The sequence below is a fragment of the Amia ocellicauda genome, chromosome 18 (assembly GCF_036373705.1).
Source record: "Amia ocellicauda isolate fAmiCal2 chromosome 18, fAmiCal2.hap1, whole genome shotgun sequence".
NCBI classification, from domain to species: domain Eukaryota; kingdom Metazoa; phylum Chordata; class Actinopteri; order Amiiformes; family Amiidae; genus Amia; species Amia ocellicauda.
The window spans coordinates 27,313,415-27,334,165 of record NC_089867.1 but is presented as its reverse complement, the minus strand read 5'-3'; the positions used below and the strand labels follow the sequence as shown (position 1 = coordinate 27,334,165).

General features: G+C 42.0%; 1 protein-coding gene across 11 annotated transcripts in view; it reads left to right on the top strand.

Annotated features, from left to right (window-relative positions):
* The window catches only part of hspg2 (heparan sulfate proteoglycan 2), a 156,965-nt gene that overhangs the window by 83,375 nt on the left and 52,839 nt on the right, over positions 1–20,751 (top strand). For all 11 annotated transcript variants that reach the window (XM_066691145.1, XM_066691144.1, XM_066691142.1 and 8 more), the window contains 10 exons: positions 266–376; positions 1,766–1,893; positions 2,198–2,284; positions 13,003–13,061; positions 13,388–13,452; positions 13,586–13,726; positions 13,881–14,072; positions 19,475–19,567; positions 19,981–20,070; positions 20,441–20,671. In XM_066691145.1, the coding sequence (XP_066547242.1) occupies positions 266–376; positions 1,766–1,893; positions 2,198–2,284; positions 13,003–13,061; positions 13,388–13,452; positions 13,586–13,726; positions 13,881–14,072; positions 19,475–19,567; positions 19,981–20,070; positions 20,441–20,671 (1,197 nt within the window). The remainder of the gene's footprint in view (positions 1–265; positions 377–1,765; positions 1,894–2,197; positions 2,285–13,002; positions 13,062–13,387; positions 13,453–13,585; positions 13,727–13,880; positions 14,073–19,474; positions 19,568–19,980; positions 20,071–20,440; positions 20,672–20,751) is intronic.

The window sequence follows — 20,751 nt, the reverse complement described above, 5'->3', positions numbered from 1 at the left end:
TCTTATACTCCCTACTTGTTCTGCAAAATGTGAAAAGGAATAGTTTGCCAAGTTCATGTCGCAATTAGATGTGGCATCTAGCGTAAGGCATTGTATGGGCCATGACAAGCAGACGTTCAGCTGAACACATCATAACGTGAAGCTTAAGTTCAAAATAAAGAAGCCTTTTAGCTGCTGGTGTTAGTATTAGTTCAGTGTTTGAGAACAGTTTTGTTGTTGGTTATATATGCCTCATTCCACCCTTATATGTTGCTTCCTCCGACAGGAGTGTGACCGAGGCTACGTCCGCACCGGAGGAGGGCTGTACCTGGGGACCTGCGAGAGGTGCGACTGCAATGGTTACGCCCAGTGCGACCCGGACACGGGGAAATGCCTGGTGAGTCACTTCACCCTCACTGAGCAAAGAGACGGGTCTGATGGGTCACTGGGAAAGGAATTAGTGCAATAATCCAACGACTCTCTAAATGATGGATTAAAGTTTGGCTGTTGCCTCAAAATGATCTCAAAATGAACAGACGTTTCTTTTAACAACATAAAAAGTAAATAGGTGTATGCTTACCCAGTATAAGAAATAGCAGAAGCCTTACACAAAAAGCTGTTACACAAACTGTTATGACTGTTTGAGAAATGTATTGTGCAGCAATTTGTAAGATGTGTATTTTGTAAGATGAGCGCGGTTTTGGACCTGTATAATTGGCTGCAGGGCCTTTTCTCTCTATAACCTTGTTTATATTTTAATATCTACCTAATATAGAGGCCTGGTCCATTGCTTTCCTTTCCAAGAATGTGAAAGCACTTCATACAGACTGTGTGTGTCAGCTTGTTTACTTATTCACGAATGGTAATAAACAGTCTCATCCTTGGCTGTACTATTAAACAGAACCGCAGAACATTTCTCCTGGGTAAAGGCTTATTGCTAAGTGAGAATTAAAGAACTAACTATCAAGATGTGAACAGTACCAGGCATTTAGAACAGAATAGTTAGCCGTGTTGTTTTTCTTCCAGTTAGATGCATCACAGCAGCTGTTAAGAAGCCAGCAAACCGTGCCAAGAATTTAATTTGATTTATGTGTCAAAGACGCTGCCTAACATAAAACAAACTACCCAACAATAATCAAAAGGAAAATGAATTGCAGATGCATTTACTACAGAAAGTGTCAAAGTGTTTCTGTGCAACTAAATGCCCAGCCATGTTGTTGAAGCTCGGTTCTGTCAGATAGCTCCAGAAATGCGTGAACACAGTTTTGATCAGGTAAGAGGTGCAGGACCGTGGGGGGGGCGTTTATGGTTGTGAACCAAAGGTCCCCTGCTGCTTTACCCTTGAGCGAAATCCTTTACCAGGACCACACCAGTAAAAAAAAAATTATTATTAAAAATTATTAAAAAGAGAAGGAAAATGAGATGGATGGATTCTGACTTGTCTTTCTCATAGTGGTGAGGTCCAAGTTGATCAGGTCTTAATTGAGCTACCCGGTTTATGCCTGGTCTCAGATCATTTTGTGAACGATATCGATAGGTGTGGGAAATCCTGATCAGAAGTTTATTTTCAATTCCAACCAAAAGACAACACAAAGTGTTCATGGACTTGGCAAGGGACTGTGATGAAAACAAAATGCATGTTAACGTAATTGACCTGTAAATAGGCTTATGTTGATCAATGTCTTATAATGCTGTATTCTCATCCTTGGCAGCTTTCTGTAGAAGATAGCTTAAACTCCCACCACCCCCCATAATTGATTAATTTGTCTGTGTCTGTGTCTCTCAGCAATGCCAGCACCACACAACCGGGCCGCAGTGTGAGCGCTGTCTACCGGGTTTTTACGGCAACCCAAGGGATGGCAACACGGGGGCCTGTCGGAGATGCCCGTGCCTTGGACACTCCTCCGACCACCAGTGAGTAGAGCGGGAGGCTTTTTCTCCAGCCGTCCAGGCCATGATGCATTTCGATATTGGTCTTCTGCTGGCTGTTCTGATTGGCCTGTGTCCCATTTCACTGGGTTGTACTTCCTGTGGAAATTCAGTTGCTGTGTCTGTATCTCGAGTCCTGGCCTGTTGTGCATAATGTCAGCTAATACACTGGCCAGTTCTGCGCTAAGTACCACACTGACGCACAACGGGGAAGCAACGGTCTGTTTGACATCAAACAAGTCTTTAATAGTTGGTTCCCTCCCTGACTGTGGCTGTCTTATCTTGGTAGGTTCTCCCACAGTTGCTTCTTGGACACAGACGATCAGCCCACCTGTGATAACTGTCCACCCGGCTACACTGGGCGCCGCTGCGAGAGGTAAGCTTTGCCACCATTGCGCTCTCCTTATTGACTCTCCCCTTCTCGCTTACGGGGTCAGTGCTCCCAGAACTGGTGTATCCGCCCGGGGCTGAGCTGCTGGTAAGTGGAAATCATTCTGGTCCTTTTCATCGGTGAAAACTGGGGAAAGCATGTGTTGTCTGCTCCTGCCTGTCCTGACTACCGTGCTGATCATGCGGTATGGGAGCCTGGTATGGGAGAAGCCTCAATCAATGCCACCCATTCCATGTCCGTCCTGCTGTCAGTATAACCCTGGGGGGTCACTTCAATGGACGTGCTGCGGCGCTCATAACCGTTCCTGGCGTCTTCTTTAATGTGCTTTGAGATGGGTGTGATTGCTTGGGGCTAGGGTGGCTTTGGGTTTCGTTCTGAGAAAAGCCCTGGAGTCCGGGCTTGGCAAATGTGGTGAGAGTACTTTAGAGTATGACTCTTCCTGGAGTTCGAGCAATGAGGTAATGGCTGAGTTTTATTTTCTATTTGGTTTTCTAGCAATGGTTGAATTCACAAAAATTTGGATTATTTTCTATCAACAGCATAAATGGTGAAATTGCTCTTGACTGAAATAGGGTACTTCTAGTTATTTGGCTCCTAAATACATACAGAGCCTTGATTAGCTGAACTGCCAGTTTACAGTCCTGCATAGCGGTGTTTTTCAATATCTGTAATAATTATAAATTGAATAAAACGGTAATGCGTCAGTAATGTACTCTCTAAACTATTTACCCTATTTGGTCAATGTTAACTTTTGCATAACCATGTATGAAAGATGGATTGATTCCAGTTTCATGAGCAACTCTTTTCAGATCCACAGCCTTTAACGTATGAGCTGTATTTATTTCTATTAAACCGTCTTTCCCACAGCTTAACATGGAGAAATATTGGTTTGCTTTTTCTATAAAACGCATGAATTTGAAAAAATTCATGAACTTATTTAAAAGCACAGAGATTTAAAAATTACACAAGGGAGATAGTAAATGACGGATTTCTCTCCCTTTTGTCATCTCGTGTTCACCCTGTTTTGAATATTTTGAAGCAGGCATTCATAAACAAGCATAATGTCCTCCACTCACACAGAGACAAATACCAATATGTTGTGTTTGGATCTGGTATTTTATTCTGGCAATACTGTCCCAGCATAATTGGGGCTGTAAATGTTTGTTGCTCCTAATATTGCTGTGAGGAAAATGAGGGATTAATGGTCATCCAGTAAGTATTTCATGTGATTTGTGTTTGTGGAAAAATGAAAGGAATGAACAGAAACAAAATGTAAATAGCAATCAGATTTGGACAATCAGTATCAATAAAGGCACACTGCCTTTTCCAATATTCACGATTAAATTGTTAAGATCAGAAATTCTGGCTGTAGAAACCAAGTGCTATAAGATTTTTAGTTTAAGTTTAGTTTTTCTTGAGGTTTGACAAATTTTCTCCAGCTTACTGGCAAGCTCCTGAGTTTTCTTGTTTGTTTGCAACATTCAGTGTGTGTTTTATCTGACATCTGAAGTGATTTCTGTTTTGCTTACAAACGATAAGAGTATCCCGGTGGCTACATAACACCATTCAGACATTTAAGAAAGCTTGAGCTGACCAGAGTCGGGGTCAACTAAATTCTGGAATTTGCAATGAAACAATAAGTTACAGAAATGGAACTGGAATTGTCTAGACTGAAGAGAAATTGAACAAAATCCCCAGTGGTCTCCAGCCGTAATGTTCAACTTGCTTGTAGATCATATTTGTCTCACTAATAGCAGTAGTCTAATGTTGTTCAGATGACAATCAGAATGGCAATACTTCAGCTATTGGGGGGAAAATCTCTGTGGGGTAGAATTTTATCCGTGGGGTAGACGCCTGAAATTGCAGAAGGTTTTCCATCCTGTTCTACTTGTGTGAAAAGAAAATGCTTTTCCTCTTCGAAGTCATGGGCTTGGTCCTGGTGGTCCGGATTGGTCTCAGAGACTCAAACTTCCCACTCTTGCCCTCATTTGCTTTGCCTTGATTGCCTGAGCTTTGATGCTTTACTAGAAGCTTAACCTTCCTAGAAATCCTTGCCTTCCATAGCGGTGCTTTCGCAGTGATGTATCGCTGAAACTGTGGGGTTATGTGGTCAGTGTTTATGGCAGTAAGTACACTGTTTATACTGGTGTTTCTGGCGGTACATTTTTGCTTTATTTCTTGTTAATCTTTGTAACTCACGGAGGCTACAAAGATGACTGGGTGATGTTTCAATCAGCACATGAACAAAAAGAGAAAACTAACTTCTTTCTGAAATGCGCTGATTTATGAAAACTTTGTCGTGTCACCTGACCATGATTTTTCATCCTCTACAATAAAAAAGCAACGTGAAAGACTGCACCACTATCGATCACAGTCCGAGGCTAGAAGAACTCATCCCGATTAACTGCAGCGAAGCAGTTTACAATTTCAGCGAGCAGAATCATTTCCAGCAAGGAGACAGTGGTGATGGTAGCTTTGACGACAATTACGTGGAGACAAATGACACTGTGGTTGTCCTAGACACAACCAGTTTGAAAGTTCCTTCTCGGAATTTGCTCTCCACAACCATTCGCAGCACACTACCTAGACGGGGACCCACTCCGGCCATCCGTAAAGCCAACTTCACCTTGAGCAGAACAGCCCCCAGAATCCCCTCTCTTCACACTCCCAGTCCGTATGTCAGGCACCACAATCTTCAGGCTCTGCTCAGATCTTCCATGAACACTTTCAACCGTAGGATGAGTATGCTAGAGAGCAACAGCTTTGAGATAAAGGAGGACCTTCGGGCTATGAAGGAGAAACAGGACCTTCTGAACTCCCAGTTGAAGAACCTGACGAAAACTCTATCTGCCTCCGAGAAGCACAGGCAGATCACAGAGCTGGAGAGGAGCTACGTGGAGATGGAGTCCAGGTTATCCCATTTGGAGGGCAAGTTTGAGATTCTTATTGATGGCTTCACGGCTCTGGCGCAAGAAATCAACAAGCTCAAGAGGTCAAAGCCCCAGCCTCGCATCGAGTCCCCTCTGGAACAAGACTCCCCCCCTTTGATCACCACTGCCCCTGCCCCTGCGCTGGCCATGACGAAGCCTGGAGTCCGGGTTGGGGCTCAGAATTTGACAACGCCACAGCAGCGCGTAACCTTCACGATTGTACAGGACAAAGTAGTGCCTGCAATAAGGGCTATAAAGGCCCCTACCACATCCCAAACGACCGCAGCGACCCCTTGGCCAAAGAAAAGTTCCACCCCTAAACCCAAATCCATTGTCCAACCAACAAGAAAACCTGAGGTGATTACTAAAACGTCTTCAAATTCCTCCTCCTCCAAGTCAACCATAGCTAAGGGAAATAAGATTTCCAATGGGTCCAAGAGGATTTCAAAGACCACTGCAGCACTAAAGCCAGTCTCTCAAATAAGTGGGAAGTTCGACACTCGCCTGACCCCGTCGGAGCCTGTTGTAAGGAAACCCAAGCGCCAACCTCCTCCAAAGTCTACTGCCAAAGGCTCAGCTACTACCTTATACCAAGTGGTTCCACCCTCTCATAAACGGAAGAGTCTGACTTCACGTTTACCTGCAGCAAAACCTGTCAGGCAAATTTCTAAACAGAGTTCTCCAAAATCCACAACCTTAGTCAAACCCAAGACAGCAAAGTCACAGACTCTTCCGAAGAGCAAGGGCAGAAATGACAGGACCCACATCCACTCTACTAAGAAGAAACCTGTGCACAGTACTAACATACTAGATCTCCTCAGATTGCTTCAGGGAGGCCAAAGACCCAAGAAAAATCAAAGACAAAATGACTCACTTCACATTATTCTGGGAAGGCTTGCCATTCCCATTAAAATCATCCCAGATTACTAATGTTTCGCAAAGACATTCATGACATTGTTGCGCTTCCCTGTGTGATTTTGAAAGCATGTTGGAGAACTTCAAGTTATGACCATTTCTGAGGATTGTAAAGAGCCTTGGATTAAAAATTACTTCTTTGAAGTTTTTAATTCTGCTGATGGACCACAAAGGTCCGAACAAAGTGTATTTGAGTGGTTTGTTATATTGAAGCATCTCAATTGAACAGTGTTTGAAAACACTGACAGAATGTATCTGCTGGATTCTCTCTCTTCAGTACGATTGATTGGGCCCTCCTGTGCTGTCATGAGTGTTAAAGGACAGCACAGATTAGGACATGTTTATTGTTTTCTTTTGTTAAGAGGGTTTTTGCACTCATTTATAGAAGAATAAAAACATTATTCTATGGTAGTCATTTTATAGTTGGATCTCATCAGACCGAATCTTCGCCCATGGTATGAGCAATAATCATTTTTGACACTAGTTCAGCTTACAAAGTATAACAAGCTAATGCAATCAGAGCCATTGGTTCTGCTGCCAAACAACCATCTGGCGTGAGGATGGTAGAGTATAGCTAGACTTTTGTTGAGTTGCCATCTTATATAGCCCTTTCAAATAACAGCATTTAGAACTCAATATTCACAGACCTTCAACGCTGTACATAAACATCATACAGTTTGATCTAAAATTAAAACAAACACAAACGTTATAATATGAAAAAGTTTATTTTATTGTTCAATTACTGACCTGTTAACAAAAGAAGAAATACATGTTTTATGTTGTTTAGCCAGGTCTTAAATATGTGCTTTGATAATGATTTGTTGGATTAATTGGTTCAGAGCCTGACAACATTCTACCTTTCAATTGTTTATTTTTCTGACCCAGCCCCTAATATCTTATTTAACCCTTTTAACCAGTACCACTGGATAAATAAGTCACTTTCTGTATTCTCAATTATTTTAAATCCAATTATTTTGACTATTATGCAACAGTGAGAAAGACACACCTACATTTGCTGCCCCTGTAATATACTATTATATCAATGATACCTCAAACAAGATGATGAAACGGACCTAGCGAGGCGTTTCCCATTGTAAAAACTGCATCGCTTCACCTCGTGCATCTCCTCCTGCAGTTCAGACTATTCACACACTTCAACTCAAATCTGTCCTCCTTTCCTGGATCAAAGGGCACTTTGTCCTCATCCAGCGAGCCCGGCTTCAGAGCCTCGGGCCCAGCGTGGGGTACGAAGCCCAAATCCAAAGAAATGAACATTGCACCCTATCAATAGGACTGTCCGAATCTCATGGATATGACGATATCAAAGAATTAGGTCTGTTGCATCTGGGTGGTTAAACCCATGAATATCAGTAGCTATGTTCTCATTTAATTTATCCTTCATGTTATAATTCCACACATAACATACATTGGCAGATCATCTAAAATAATTGTAATGACTAATTTGATCAGAAATTAATTAAATGTTAGTTTCCTTACTGTCCTGAACTTGATCTACTTAACTTCCACACTTTAAAACCTAAAACCTGATCAGAAAAATAATTAGTATATGTCAAATACACAAATCCAGGCGATACGTAACTTCTGAAACATTTTGGATTCAATTACAATTTTCAATTAAGTTTTCAATTAAAAAATTAGAAATATTGAACGATAAAGTGGTTTTGGGCTGCTGCTGTATCCTAAGGCAGTTATAATTTGCTCATTTTTATTCACAGACTCGTTACGTCTGTTTAAATGTTTATGGAGTTGTGCAGCTCTTTCATTAATACGCTGTTGTCAATCAAAACATGCTTATTGCTATGAATATGAGGAAGCATCAGTTTGTCTTGTATCATTTTATTTTTAGTGTCGATGTGTTGAGGTATTCTGATTGCATTGTTACCATCAACATAAAAAATATGGCACAACATTTTTTTTGATGACAAGAAAAACAAATGAACAGGACTATGAACAGGTGTAGCTATTGACATTGAACCCGGGTTGTCTGACAGAACTGCATGAATGTAAACAGAACTTCACAATTCCACAAAAGGTGCTAAAACGATAAGGATTGTGCTGCTGTGAGGGTCGCTTTTTGAAACGCACCCACAGTCTGTAATCTCTCACTGTACAAACATGACTGTTGTGTAGGGCTCACAATGCTGGTTAGCCTAGACTACCTCAAAAACCTCTGTTGTTTGTATGGAAAGCAACCACAAACATGTAAGCATGTGTCTACACAAAACCTGGACGCATTCTTCACTGAATGACTCTGAACCACTGAGACCATTTATTTCGCTGCTCTAAGCTCACTGTCTCTTGGTGTGACATGATGCTGCTTGGCTAGCCTTGTGTAATTAGAAGAGCAGGGCGTTCTGGGCACGTCAAGACAATTTTGTGTGCTGTAAATCAGTCAGCCATGTTTTCTGTAAGCAATGGAACAGCAAAACTGTTAGGACTTACTGAATTGCATACTTATTTCATATCTTGAATGTGTTTAATCGCAGAGGAATACTGTTATTTTTGTCTGTTTGATTGTTTGTTTGTTTTGTAATGAAATAAAAGGATTTATACCTATTGGGATATAGATTTTTCTGTCAATGATACTTTGATAAGTAAGCAAATGGAAAATCCCATGTATAGTAAGTGTCACACAGTACACATGTGCGGGCAAGAGCTTTAGAACCACAAGCTGTGAGGCATTTTAATTGATAAATACATTATACTTTAGTTTTCACAATCAATATTTAAGGAAGAAAGGACATTATTTCTCAAAAATCACAGGATTTAAAGTCAATTTAGCACAAACTTTTGGCTGCTGCTGTTGTTGCTGATTGATCCAAACAATGCATTTGGTTGGGAAAAGTGTGGAAATAAATGCACTTTATTGTTGTATCACAGTATAATGGTTCCTTGCTGTAATTATCAATTTAACAAACATTTTAACACCCAGTTTACACAGGAATGTGTATTTGTTCAGGGGCAGTGTTATACAATATGTCCTGGGGAGACTGGCAGCATATGGTTTCCATCCAAGCTGCCTTGACTTACAGTATGTTTGAGAAACCTTTATGAATCCGGAAAGGCATCGCAGTCATTCTTTGGCAGAAACTCTGAGGCTGGTCTTAATTACTAACGTGTTTACAGGAAGACGCATCGTTGTGTTTGTTTTTTGTTGTTGTTCATTTTCTTTGCAGCACTTAATGATCTGGATTTGATTATTGTTTCGAAAAAGCAGTGAGTGCCTTAGAATAGGATTGTTTTTCTTATAATTCAGTTTGTAGGGCTATGATGTGCTGTGAGACTATTAATTTGATCTGCAATTATGTTTTAGTGTCTCTTTCATGTCTGTAACTGTCATATTGTTATTGCTGTGAAGCCAAACAATCGAACCGCAATCCAATTTGGATTGACAGCTAGGGTTTGTTTTGTGCCGGGTGACATCAGATCCCCTTTTGTCAGAAAGGCAAGGATTAAAGACTGTGTAAATGATGAGCCATGTAGATAATTTGGGGTTTGCAAAATAACTCTGTGAATCACACATTCACAGAAAACATGTTTTGCTATTCCATGAACGGGATAACAAAGGTACGCAGTGTTAGTTGTGTGAGCTACACATTAAAAACCCCAAGCAGTATAAAAAAATATTGTAAAAAGTATTACGGTCAGTATATTATTTTATAGGCTGTGATCTGTTACTTTATTACAGCCAGTTGACACTTAAACTACAATAGTGACTTAAACAAGACTTGGGTCTGGAATCAAAACTACCTGTTTTAGGCAGAATGAATGAATTAGAGTGAGAACGTAATGCAGACTCAATTAAAAGTAGTAGGACATGGAAATATGGTGATTTTAGAATAGGCATCTGATTTGCATAATCAACATTTTCCTGCCCATGTACATGATAAACAAAGGAGAAAGGAGAAACAATAAAATATGGAACATAATATATTGTAGCATTATTCACATTCTCATTGTGATATTTATTGGACTCCTTCAAGAAAAGGGAGATCACGAATAGTAAGACAATGAAAAAACAAACATTTTCAATCAACAGGGTACTCCCACATTCGGTCACCTCCTCAGTGTCTCTCGAAAATAAATCTATATTCTTGTTGAAATGCATATTTAGTAACTTGTTTCACACAGGCACATGCACGCACATGACAGATAAGACTTGTTAAGTTGTACATTAGACATTCAGACTAGTGTATGCTACTTAGTATAAGCTTTATGATACCATGTGGGAGACATGCATTCTTCTTGAAGTCCCGTCTTTGTTAGTACCTCGGACATTCAGGCTTGGCTCACAGGAGAGCTACCACTCGATCAGGTAAGAAATCCATCCGAAAGCTTTGCCGGTGGGAAGTGCTTCACGCTTGGAAAAGCTCTGGGGACAGCGGTGGGCTCTGGCTTTGAAAGGGGGTCCTCCTTTTGTGTTGGTTTCTCTTTCATGGTCACCTGGAAAAGGGAGAGGGCTGTTTTACTTCAAGAGTTTGTCTGGCTGCTTCTGAAATCTGCAGAATAGAGTGACGTTGTTTTAAGGGAACATTTCAGTTTTCTTTCCTCATTGAAGAGGCCAAAATGAAATATGGCTACCGCCTTGCCCAATTGGCATCCAAATGTGTATGTATACTCTTTATGACTGGCTTATCTAGCTGTAAACAACCATACATGTCTACACGTTGGTGACTCGTGTTAAAAGGCCGTCAGCTCATGCATTTTGGATGTTTTTGTTGCCAGATCTGTTTAGCAGAGGCAGTGGGAGGTGAATACGCAAGGGCTGGTGCTTCTTCTAAAGTGGGCGTAACTCTGTAAACGATGCACGCACAAAATACTCCAGACTTCCTGTTGAGCCGGCATTCATGCAACTGTAGAGAAGAAAGGAGCAAAAGGCTCTCGTGGCTTCTGCTGATATTGTATGTCTTTGTGTGCTTATCAATGTTGGGTTCAGCTTGGTTCTGTCACTGGCACTTCAAGATGCATTGCTTTTCAGTTTACAAAGATGTTTTTCCCCAAAACGTCTGGATTAAATGCAGCTCTGATGTTTTCCTTTAATGTCTTATTATTGTGTGGTTTAAATATAATTTGTATAATTGGAGTAATCTAGAGAGCACAATTATGTGTGTATTTATTGTTACTCTGACTCTGTCGCTCTGATATAAAGTGACACAGATACCATGATGAATTAACATTTCAATTACCATTGAGGATTTATGTCAAGAAAAGATAATTACTTGTCTTTGAACGGGCAAAGCCAACCATCTTTCCAGAGCTGATGTCTGGGTTTCCCAAAGAAGAGGAGGTTTCCGAGGGTTAATCCTGACTTTTCCCCCTGGCGTGGTGGAGAACTCCAGCTTTGTTTCCAGATTTCTGCAACCAGAATCCATTAACCATAAATCAGACATGATCTGTTTATGTCAGTGCAAAACTGATTGTTGTTTCAAGGCATCTGCCTTCCACATGCAGGATCTGTGTTTATCTGATAACCCGAGTGTTTTTGGGTCAGATGGGAAATTACTTCCACCTTGTGATATCATTTCGAAAGCCCCAGTTTGTCTAAAAAGCATTCAACGTGCCTTTGTCCAATATGTCTTATTTGATAGATGCAGTCTGCAGTCTTCAGACAGAAGCAGAAACACACGTTTCTACCCCAAAATCTCACTTTAATGGAACAAATGGTTTTGTGTTATACATCAGTCAATATAAGTATCTCAGTGTTTGGGTATAAATGTGGGTATTTTGCATGTTGCCTTTGGAGATCATAAACAATAATGTATATGCATGCTAATATATATTAATATTATTATTATTTTTATTATTATTATTATTATTATTATTATTTTATTATTTTTTAATTTTATTTCTTGGCAGACGCCCTTATCCAGGGCGACTTACAACACAAGTGCAAAGCAAAGTGCAGAAATATAGTTACGTAAAAGGCATCAATCATTACAAATTCAATCTAACTAAAACATAGCAATTCAAAATATAATACATTTTACAACTTCCAATTTACAATTTGTGCTGTCAAGATGTAGGGTCACAGTCAAGGGCTACGGGAAAGGGAGCAAGGAGGAAAACAAATCAAGAACACACCAAGCATAATAAAACTGTGAAGTGCTATCTAGCGGGGATAAAAGGACTAATATTACAAGTACTGTCAGAAAAGATGTGTCTTGAGTAAGCGCCGGAATGAGGTCAAGGACTCTCCTGTTTTGACTTCGGTGGGAAGGTTGTTCCACCATTTAGGGTCCAGGGATGAGAAGGAGCGACTCTGGAGGAAGGAAAGTGGAGAGGAGGTAGAGTTATATATATATATATATATATATATATATATATATATTGTCTGGTCTTCTTAAACCAGTTCTATGCATGAAGGCAGTGCAGATAGTTTGGAAATTGGGCTGGTGTGGACTGGGTTCTAAACACGATTGTTTGGGTAGAGGATTATAACCACGTTTGATCAATGGCAACTGATTTGCATGAGCCACATGGACATGCTACTTTGAATATTAAATATATCACAATTGATAGATCGCAGGTATGGGAAGGGAAAAGCACTTTCCTGTGAGTCCTGAAACACATCTGTAATAGTTAGAGTCTGAGGAAGATTAACAGGTTAACCCAAGTGTGATATATGGAGGTATATGACAACAAATGAGAGAAAATGACCAGGCGCTTGTAAGAGGATACTTTTTGCAATGAAGGGAATTCCTGAAACTTTGAGATGTTGTACACAGATTTGGATTCTGAATACAGAATCATGGAAACAGAGCCTTAAATCTGTCCGGCATGACCGCTGTGCCCTCGTTCTTCAGAGTTTTACTCATTCATCGCACTTTTTCACTCTAGGTGTGCAGCTGGATACACTGGGAATCCACAGCTCGGACAGCACTGCACAACAACCAATGGTAAATTCCTTCTGTGGTCTTGCCTTCACTTGAAAGCTTATTGTTACGGGCTGTTTTAACTCCCACCTGCACGGGGAGATAACAGCGCTGCACTGTTCTGCAATGCTGTGACACATTTCACCCACGACACACAATTCCTTGCAGTCAATCTGGGTTTTTACACAACAGGAAAAAAAAGAACATGCAGGGAACATGCACACGCAAAGCCCTCCTGAATGAAGCTGTGGTCATTTTCCAGACAGCATCTTTCAAATGTTTCTCTGAACTGATCTCTGTTCTAGAAGTGTAGCTTCTTCTGAGCGAATCCATCCTGTTTGTTTCTTCAGTGCCCTGTAACTGCGACCAGAGAGGAACTGAAGGATGCGACTCCAGTGGCCGCTGCCATTGCAAGGTACTGTACCGTGGTTACATTATCGGAGAGTAATTGTGTTTTCATGATTGGGGATTATTCAATGAATACAGTCTTAACTATCTGTCTACTAGTTAAGTGTCAGTTTGACAATAGGCTGCCTCATCTCTTGCAGATGCATGTGGAGGGGCCCCGGTGTGGGAGCTGCAAACAGGGCCACTTCCACCTGAGCGCAGACCAGAGGGAAGGATGTCTGTCTTGCTTCTGTATGGGAATCACCCAGCAGTGCAGCAGCTCCTCCTACTACAGAGACCTGGTGAGTGAGTCAGGGCCGTTGGTCCCCGTCTGCCAACATCTCTCCTGCTTGAAGTTCATTAACCATTGGACTCTTAGGAATAGGGGACAAAATCATTGCCAGGGTCAAATTGTAAAGTGTTGCTTAAGTCTGTGTTCCTGTATCTGTGCTCTAGGTCTCCACCGCGTTCCTCCCGAGAAACTTCCAGGACTTCGCCCTCGTGAACCGGCAGCGCAGCACGCGCATCACCACCGGCTTCACCGTGGAGGTGGACACCGACGGCACACAGCTGTCCTTCAGCAACTTCGGTAACCTGGGCCAGGAGGCCTATTACTGGCAACTCCCACAGAAATACCAAGGAGACAAGGTAGAGTGAAGGGCCGTGCTGGCCCTGTAGAAAACCTTCTCCCTTTCAGACACACAGCAGTGATCCATCGCACTTGGGAAGGATGCCTCCTGGCTCTGGAAAGCTCTCTCCAGATGACACTTGTCCTTTTCTGTACATTCACAAGCCTTTCCTTCTCTTTCCCGTAAACGTGCAACTGCTTCCCTGCTCTCTGGGACAACCAAACATTTTAAAAGCGCTTGTATCATAAAACCAGAAAGGGTTTGCTGTTGCCATCATATATAGGTTTGAAGCACCTGGCCTAAATCAAGGGACCCAAACTGGTTTTCATCTCCCGCTCTAGTTTTAATCGTGTATCCAATGCTTTGTGTCTTGTGTCCACTCTCATAGAGGGAAGCTTTCTTTGCCCGTATGAGGCGCGCTCACAAGGTAACGCACGCTGAATGTCGCCTGACATGTTTTTGCAGTGAAACAAGGCTGTTGAATATTTTCTTCCTTTTGTTGTTGTCTTGAAAGTACATTTAAGAAAGTTCGAGGACTCTTCTGTCTAAACTTGTGACACAAGGAAACTTAGAACAGGTGTTGTGTTGTGGTGTTTGTAAGGTTTTCTGGAGTGTATACTGTCTATGAATGGTGTATATTGTATATAGCCAGCTGAAAATATTTTGGTTTATGTGATTTTTATTTTATTTAAAAAGCTGTAGTGTGAATCTAGTGCATGGATTTAATTGCATGGGTGTTAATTTAAGATTTCTACATCAGTTTGCTACAATGTTAGGCTTAAATTGTTTTGTTAGTTGTAGTTAATTCTGTGAGATGGTTCACCTTGTCATACCACACTTTGTAGCAGTTGGGATGTGTAAGGGACAAACTGAGTTTGTTCACATTTCCAGTCAAAAACTCCTCTTCAAAAAAGGGATATCTAGTCTAGACTGGGATATTTAACCAGAGGAATTAAGTAGTTCCATAGTTTTCGTGAAAGGGAATAAACTGAAGCCATACCCCACTTAAATAACACCCAATTAATCTCCACAGTGGAAAGTTTTCATCAGGTATAGCTTTTGAAATTGTCAAATAGCAATGGAGTGTGAAGCATGGCTTTAACTCAGGCCGGTGTTTCCTTGCCTTGAGACTGTAGTTAGAATAATTGAGTGTGTCAGGCGCTCGCTCCTGCTCCTTCGAGAACGGCAGTGACGGGGAGAGGTTTGCTTTGTCCGTGTGAATAGAAAGACTCCAGTGTGACCGAGGAGCAGTTGCGGAAGGACGCGTCTGTTTGGGGACTCATGGACTCCGTGGGAAAAGCACACAAGAGGTCGAAACGAGCCAGCAAGGTATCTGTAGGTGCTGCATGGCCTTTGTGTCAATGGGACCTCATTGACAAGTGGGCATTGGGGGCCGTGATGTTCTGTAGATCAGTGGTTTCCAGCCCTGGTTCTGGAGAGCCCTGACCCAGGTCACCACTAGAACAACCGTTTCTAAAGACTGCAGACGAGGTATTGCACATTAATTTAAAGGAATTGTGGTCTGCAAGCCTTTATCATTTGTTTATATAAGGGATGATCTATAACATCTGCTGGGGATTCTGAGGCTGAGGCTCTTCAAGACGAGGGCTATAGATACCTCCTGTAGACCCTTCTAATACATACATAAGAGCATGCTGTTGTGTTTGCATGAGATTTCAAGGCAAAACCAAAGCATGTTAATCAGTGCGAAATGTCAGATTTAATCCTTTTTATAAAATGGCTTGAATCTTTGGAGTGTCATCTAAAAAGTGTTTGTCTAATTGTAGTGTTTGGTTCCATGCAATACCCAGGGGCTTATTCCACAAGTATCATGGTATGAGACCATACCACAGGAATAGTATCCTCCTTGATGAGTCATTGATGCAGATATATATATTTTAAATGTGGTCACATAATCACTGGCTTTAAATCACATTTCATTTGTGGTGAGTTCCCACATGTAAAACTAACTAGAAAATGACCCACATGTCCCTGTAGATATATTTGTGTATATTGTACAATTTGAATCTAAGTAAATGCATTTCATGATGACTTTCAGCAACATCTTCCCACGTAGAACAGTGTAAATAAAAGAGTACAGTGATTTGGTTATTAACTCAAAAGCGTTTCTTTCAGTGATTGTTTTATATGTATTGACCAACTATAAGCATTTAATGTAAGGTCTAATAAGCTGACCTAACCTAATACTGATAATCTTCTGTGAGAGGTCAATCAGAGATGTAATCGTCCTGCCTGTAAGTTGTCTCCTCAGCATCTGGATACAGTTAATTGCTTCACCATAGAAGCATGATCGTCAGTTGTGGTGCTGGTGAAGTCATAGTGCATCTGCAGAGTCATGACATTTTTCACTCACTGATTGCTGCTCGGTCGATGCTCGTATTTAACACGGTCTTTGCATGCGGTGAGATGCTCCGTTACTTCTGAGCTTCCAAGTCTGCTGAAGCATTCCTCCATGTGCTACCATGAACCACAAGTCATCAGTGGGTGACGGAGAGAAATATTTCCAAGGGACTCTCTACTGTTCACATACATGTGGTCGACAGCAGTATCATGGTTCTTTGATTTCAGTTCTCACTCCCATGTCAATAGATGCCAGCAGCGCATACATAGATCACTAGGCTGCTTCAAAGGTATGAAGTGTCCAAGAAAAGGACAAATATAGCATTTAGCATAAATCATATATACAAAAAACATAGATAATGTATATTTTATTTCATAGTGTGTTTCTGAAGAGCATACAAACCCCCTCGTGCTTTGGCCATATCAGACACACAGTTAGGTCTTAAGAACTTCAACTATCCCATTATATCACCCAGCATTGTTGAGTTATATTTCATGGCTTCCCAGAGCTCTTGAGATCATTAAACTGTTTTGGTTTGAAGCACCTGCATCTTGGGATGAACAATCTTCTCAGATTTGGAAGCATGAAGTCTTTCCATTTGGACCCCCACCCCCTCCCTTAGTCTGACTTCCCCTTGGCTTGCCTACTTGCCTGCCTACCCTGGGTCACAGTCTTTCTCCGTCTCTCTCATTTGCTTCCTCCTTCTGTCCCCTTACCCGCCCAGTCCGCCGTCTCAGATGAAGAGTTAAAAAGACTTGACGACGAGATCTGGAACCTCATCTCTAACTTCTCCAACAGCCAGTACCCCCCCGCCCCCAGACCACTCGCTCCTCCTGGGAGTAGAACTCCTCCTCGGCCCCTTTCCCCTCACTCTTCCTCCTCGTCCTCCAGCCCTCGTGGGTCCCCAGCACCCTCACCCCTGCGTGCTCCAGTGTCTGTTCCCCCTCCTCCTGCACCTGCTGCTTTCTCCTCCTCCTCCTCCTCCTCTGCCAGGGCTCCTCAGCCCCCATCTGATCTCTCCGCACCCCCCGGCTACTCTCCTGACCTGCACGGCTCTCAGGTATCGTACTCTTCATCCCAGTCCTCCCATAACTCAGCACTGCAGTCAGATGGAGGGTTCAGTCAAATACTGCCCTTTCTGTTCTGTTGAACTACAACGCTGAGTGCTTTACTCCAGTGGGTGTGTAGGCATTTGCCTTTTATAAAATTATGGAAAAAGCACACCATGTGTCTCTGTGCATCCCCTAGGTACCATATCTCTGAATGTTGAGAATACATCTTGTTGCAGTAATATCTGCATTAAATGTAGTGTTGAGGTCTCCAACCATTGATGCCAGAGATCCCTAATCCAGCTGTGTTTACAGGTCACCCTTAATTCATCAATTTCAAAGCACTAGGAAATAAATCATGTTGACCGGTGTTGTGTTTAAGCACACGTTTGGGTAAATGCAGTTATTTGGAGATAAGGAACAAACACCCAATTACACTTCAAAGACCAATAACTGAACAAGGGACTCAAAACAAGAACATGGTGGTCCCACTGTTTGGACATCTGTGATTTACGGTGGCCAGTAAGTAACATTACTGGGTCTGTAAGATAATCCACTCTGATATACGGTATAGGCTGGTAGTTATCTTATATTGGTGTGCTATGGGATATTAAGAAAAACTATTCTTTCTATACTCTGTATTCTCTGATTTGTGTTTTTTATTTTACTTCAGCAGGCCGTACCACAGGCTCAACACGGTGCAAACCTAGTGTCTCTTTATGGCCCCAGGCCAGGGGGTGACAAGGTAGTCTCTGTCTCGTACACAATCCTCCCCTCCCCAAAACAACCCCATCAATAGGAAAATGCCCCTCTTACTTTCCCACCTCCCAGTTTGTCAAATGTTCACTAATGTGGTAGAAATGTCAAGTTCCCTTTTTTAAGACACTCAATCAAAATAACGTCTGATCTTTAATACCTTTAATTTTTTCCCTAAATACATCCGAAGGCTTTTAAAAATAGTTTTCAGTGACTTAATTAAATAGTTATACAAGCCCTCAGAAGAGTGGAACAAATTTCCAGAGCAGTTTTCCAGGGGAGCATTTTTCTATTGCACTCTTTGTTTGTGCATGGTGTTCTTATTGTGTAGTGTAACAATTACGGTAATGTAAGATGAGCACGGGTTCGGTATCCAGGGAGTGCTGCAGTGGTAGCTCATTTTCTGGAGCGTTTGTTGTTGGTTAGACCAGATCAGTTAATAAAGCCTGTGATTACATTTCTGTCCTTGAGTGTGGCGATCCATATCAAATTATAAAATTGACATTCAGGTTACAGAAGGGTTTCTGTGTGAACGGATGGCCTCAATGAACCCTTTCTGTTGCGGTTGGCTTTTCTGCCCTTGCTTATACTTCACTGTGTGCTCTGGATTCTCGCTCTGTCTCTCACTGCTCTCCTTCCTTCACTGGCCCAGTACGCTCTGGTCTACAAAGGCTTCAGCTTGCACCCAGAGAGCATCCTCTACTGGCAACTACCAGCACAGTTCAAGGGGGATAAGGTAAAATGTAACAATAATGAAGTCAACGCATGCAACACAATGTAATTACCAGATGAAAAAGGCCTGCTTTCCAGCATTATCTAGAGACAGCCCTTGTTAGGTAGGTATTTTCAGCACAGCAATTACATTAGAACTTAAATTAGATGCACATATTCTATAGCCTCTCATTTTATCTTCAAACTTTCTTCAATAACATTTTCACTATACATTCGCTTCTTTTAGTACTGAAAGTGTTACTTAAAAAATAGTTTTTTTATTTTCCCTTTTTTCTCTTTTTGCTTTTTGATTCAATAAGTAGTTTTTCTTTGATGTAATATATGTGCTGTTTTGTTTTGTGAATGAAAGCACTTGTGTTGAAGAGATTAAACCCTGAGCAGTTTGTTTTCAAGACTGTAAGTCAGTAGCTTTACGTCTGAAAGTGTTCAAGACTTGCAGCCATCTCTACGGTCTCCCATGGACAACTACGACAAAAGAGCTTCCCAGGCTGATCAGCAGTTTTTATTTCTCTTGCTTTCCAGGTTGGCTCCTATGGCGGCCGTCTGAAGTACACCATCTCCTACGTCGCTGGCCAGAGAGGATCGCCTTTGGAGGACGCCGATGTTCAGATCATTGTAAGTGCTCTGTAAATCCCCTGTGCCTCTGACTGACTGTATACACTGGATGCACTTCCCTTCAGGCACATACACCACCCCTGAAATGCTTTTGCACAGGGACACTGTCACTTTGCTCTGATTTATTGCACTTTATTGGAGTGTAGTATTACTCTGTGTATCCTTGCATAATCAGCTGATGTCATCAGCTGCCTATACGTTTCTCCCTGGTTTTGGGGCAGAAACTCCGCCAGCGTTGGTGAACAGGCCTTTGCACTATGGCTTCTGTCATTTAAAATCTTAACCATTTTGATTAAATTGTATTTTATTTTTAGAATTGACTATTGTTACATTAGCATTTCAGGGGCTGCGCTGGAGAACCCAAACGCAGCTGCAGGTTTAACATGTCGCCTTTGTGTTTGTTTGGTATCCAGGGTAATGACATCACCCTGGTGGCTCGGTTCTCCTGGCAGCGGGGACAAAACACGAGAGAGTCTCGCAGCTTCGAGATCGTCTTCAGAGAGGTGACCTCATCTTGCATTGCCCGGATACTATAGCAGGCCTCATCTGTACAGGAAATTAATATCACATACTTGTTAATGGAGAGGATGCTCGTATCTCGAACACATTTGTTTTCCTTCCACCTTTAAAATTTTCTCTAACTTCCAAGATTTTAAACTTCACATTTTTCTTTTCCACAAATATACCCATATGCAGTACATCACAGATCGCGAGCTTGAAGCGATCTCCCCACAGATCAGGCTGTGCGAGGTCCGATGCTAGCTCATCCTTAAGTATAACAACGAACACATTCTTCAAACAGTGCACACTTTTAAAAGTGCCGAACAACTTGTTGTGGAAAAGACATCGCTTAACTGGATCTCCTTATCTTAGGAAAACTGGAGGCGCCCGGACGGGATGCCCGCTACTCGGGAGCACTTAATGATGGTCCTGGCCGACCTGGATGAGATCCTCATCCGTGCCTCCTATCACACCGAGATGAGGTCTGCCAGCATCTCAGGGGTCAGCATGGAGGTGGCTGTGCCCTCATACTCTGGGCAGCCGCAGGCCTTTGAGGTGGAGCAGTGCCGATGCCCACCTGGGTACCAAGGCCTCTCTTGCCAGGTAAGACCCAGACCGGGCAATGCCGACATCTACTGGGGCAGCTTCACTGTCCTGTTTGCCAGGGGAAGTACAAGTGAGGT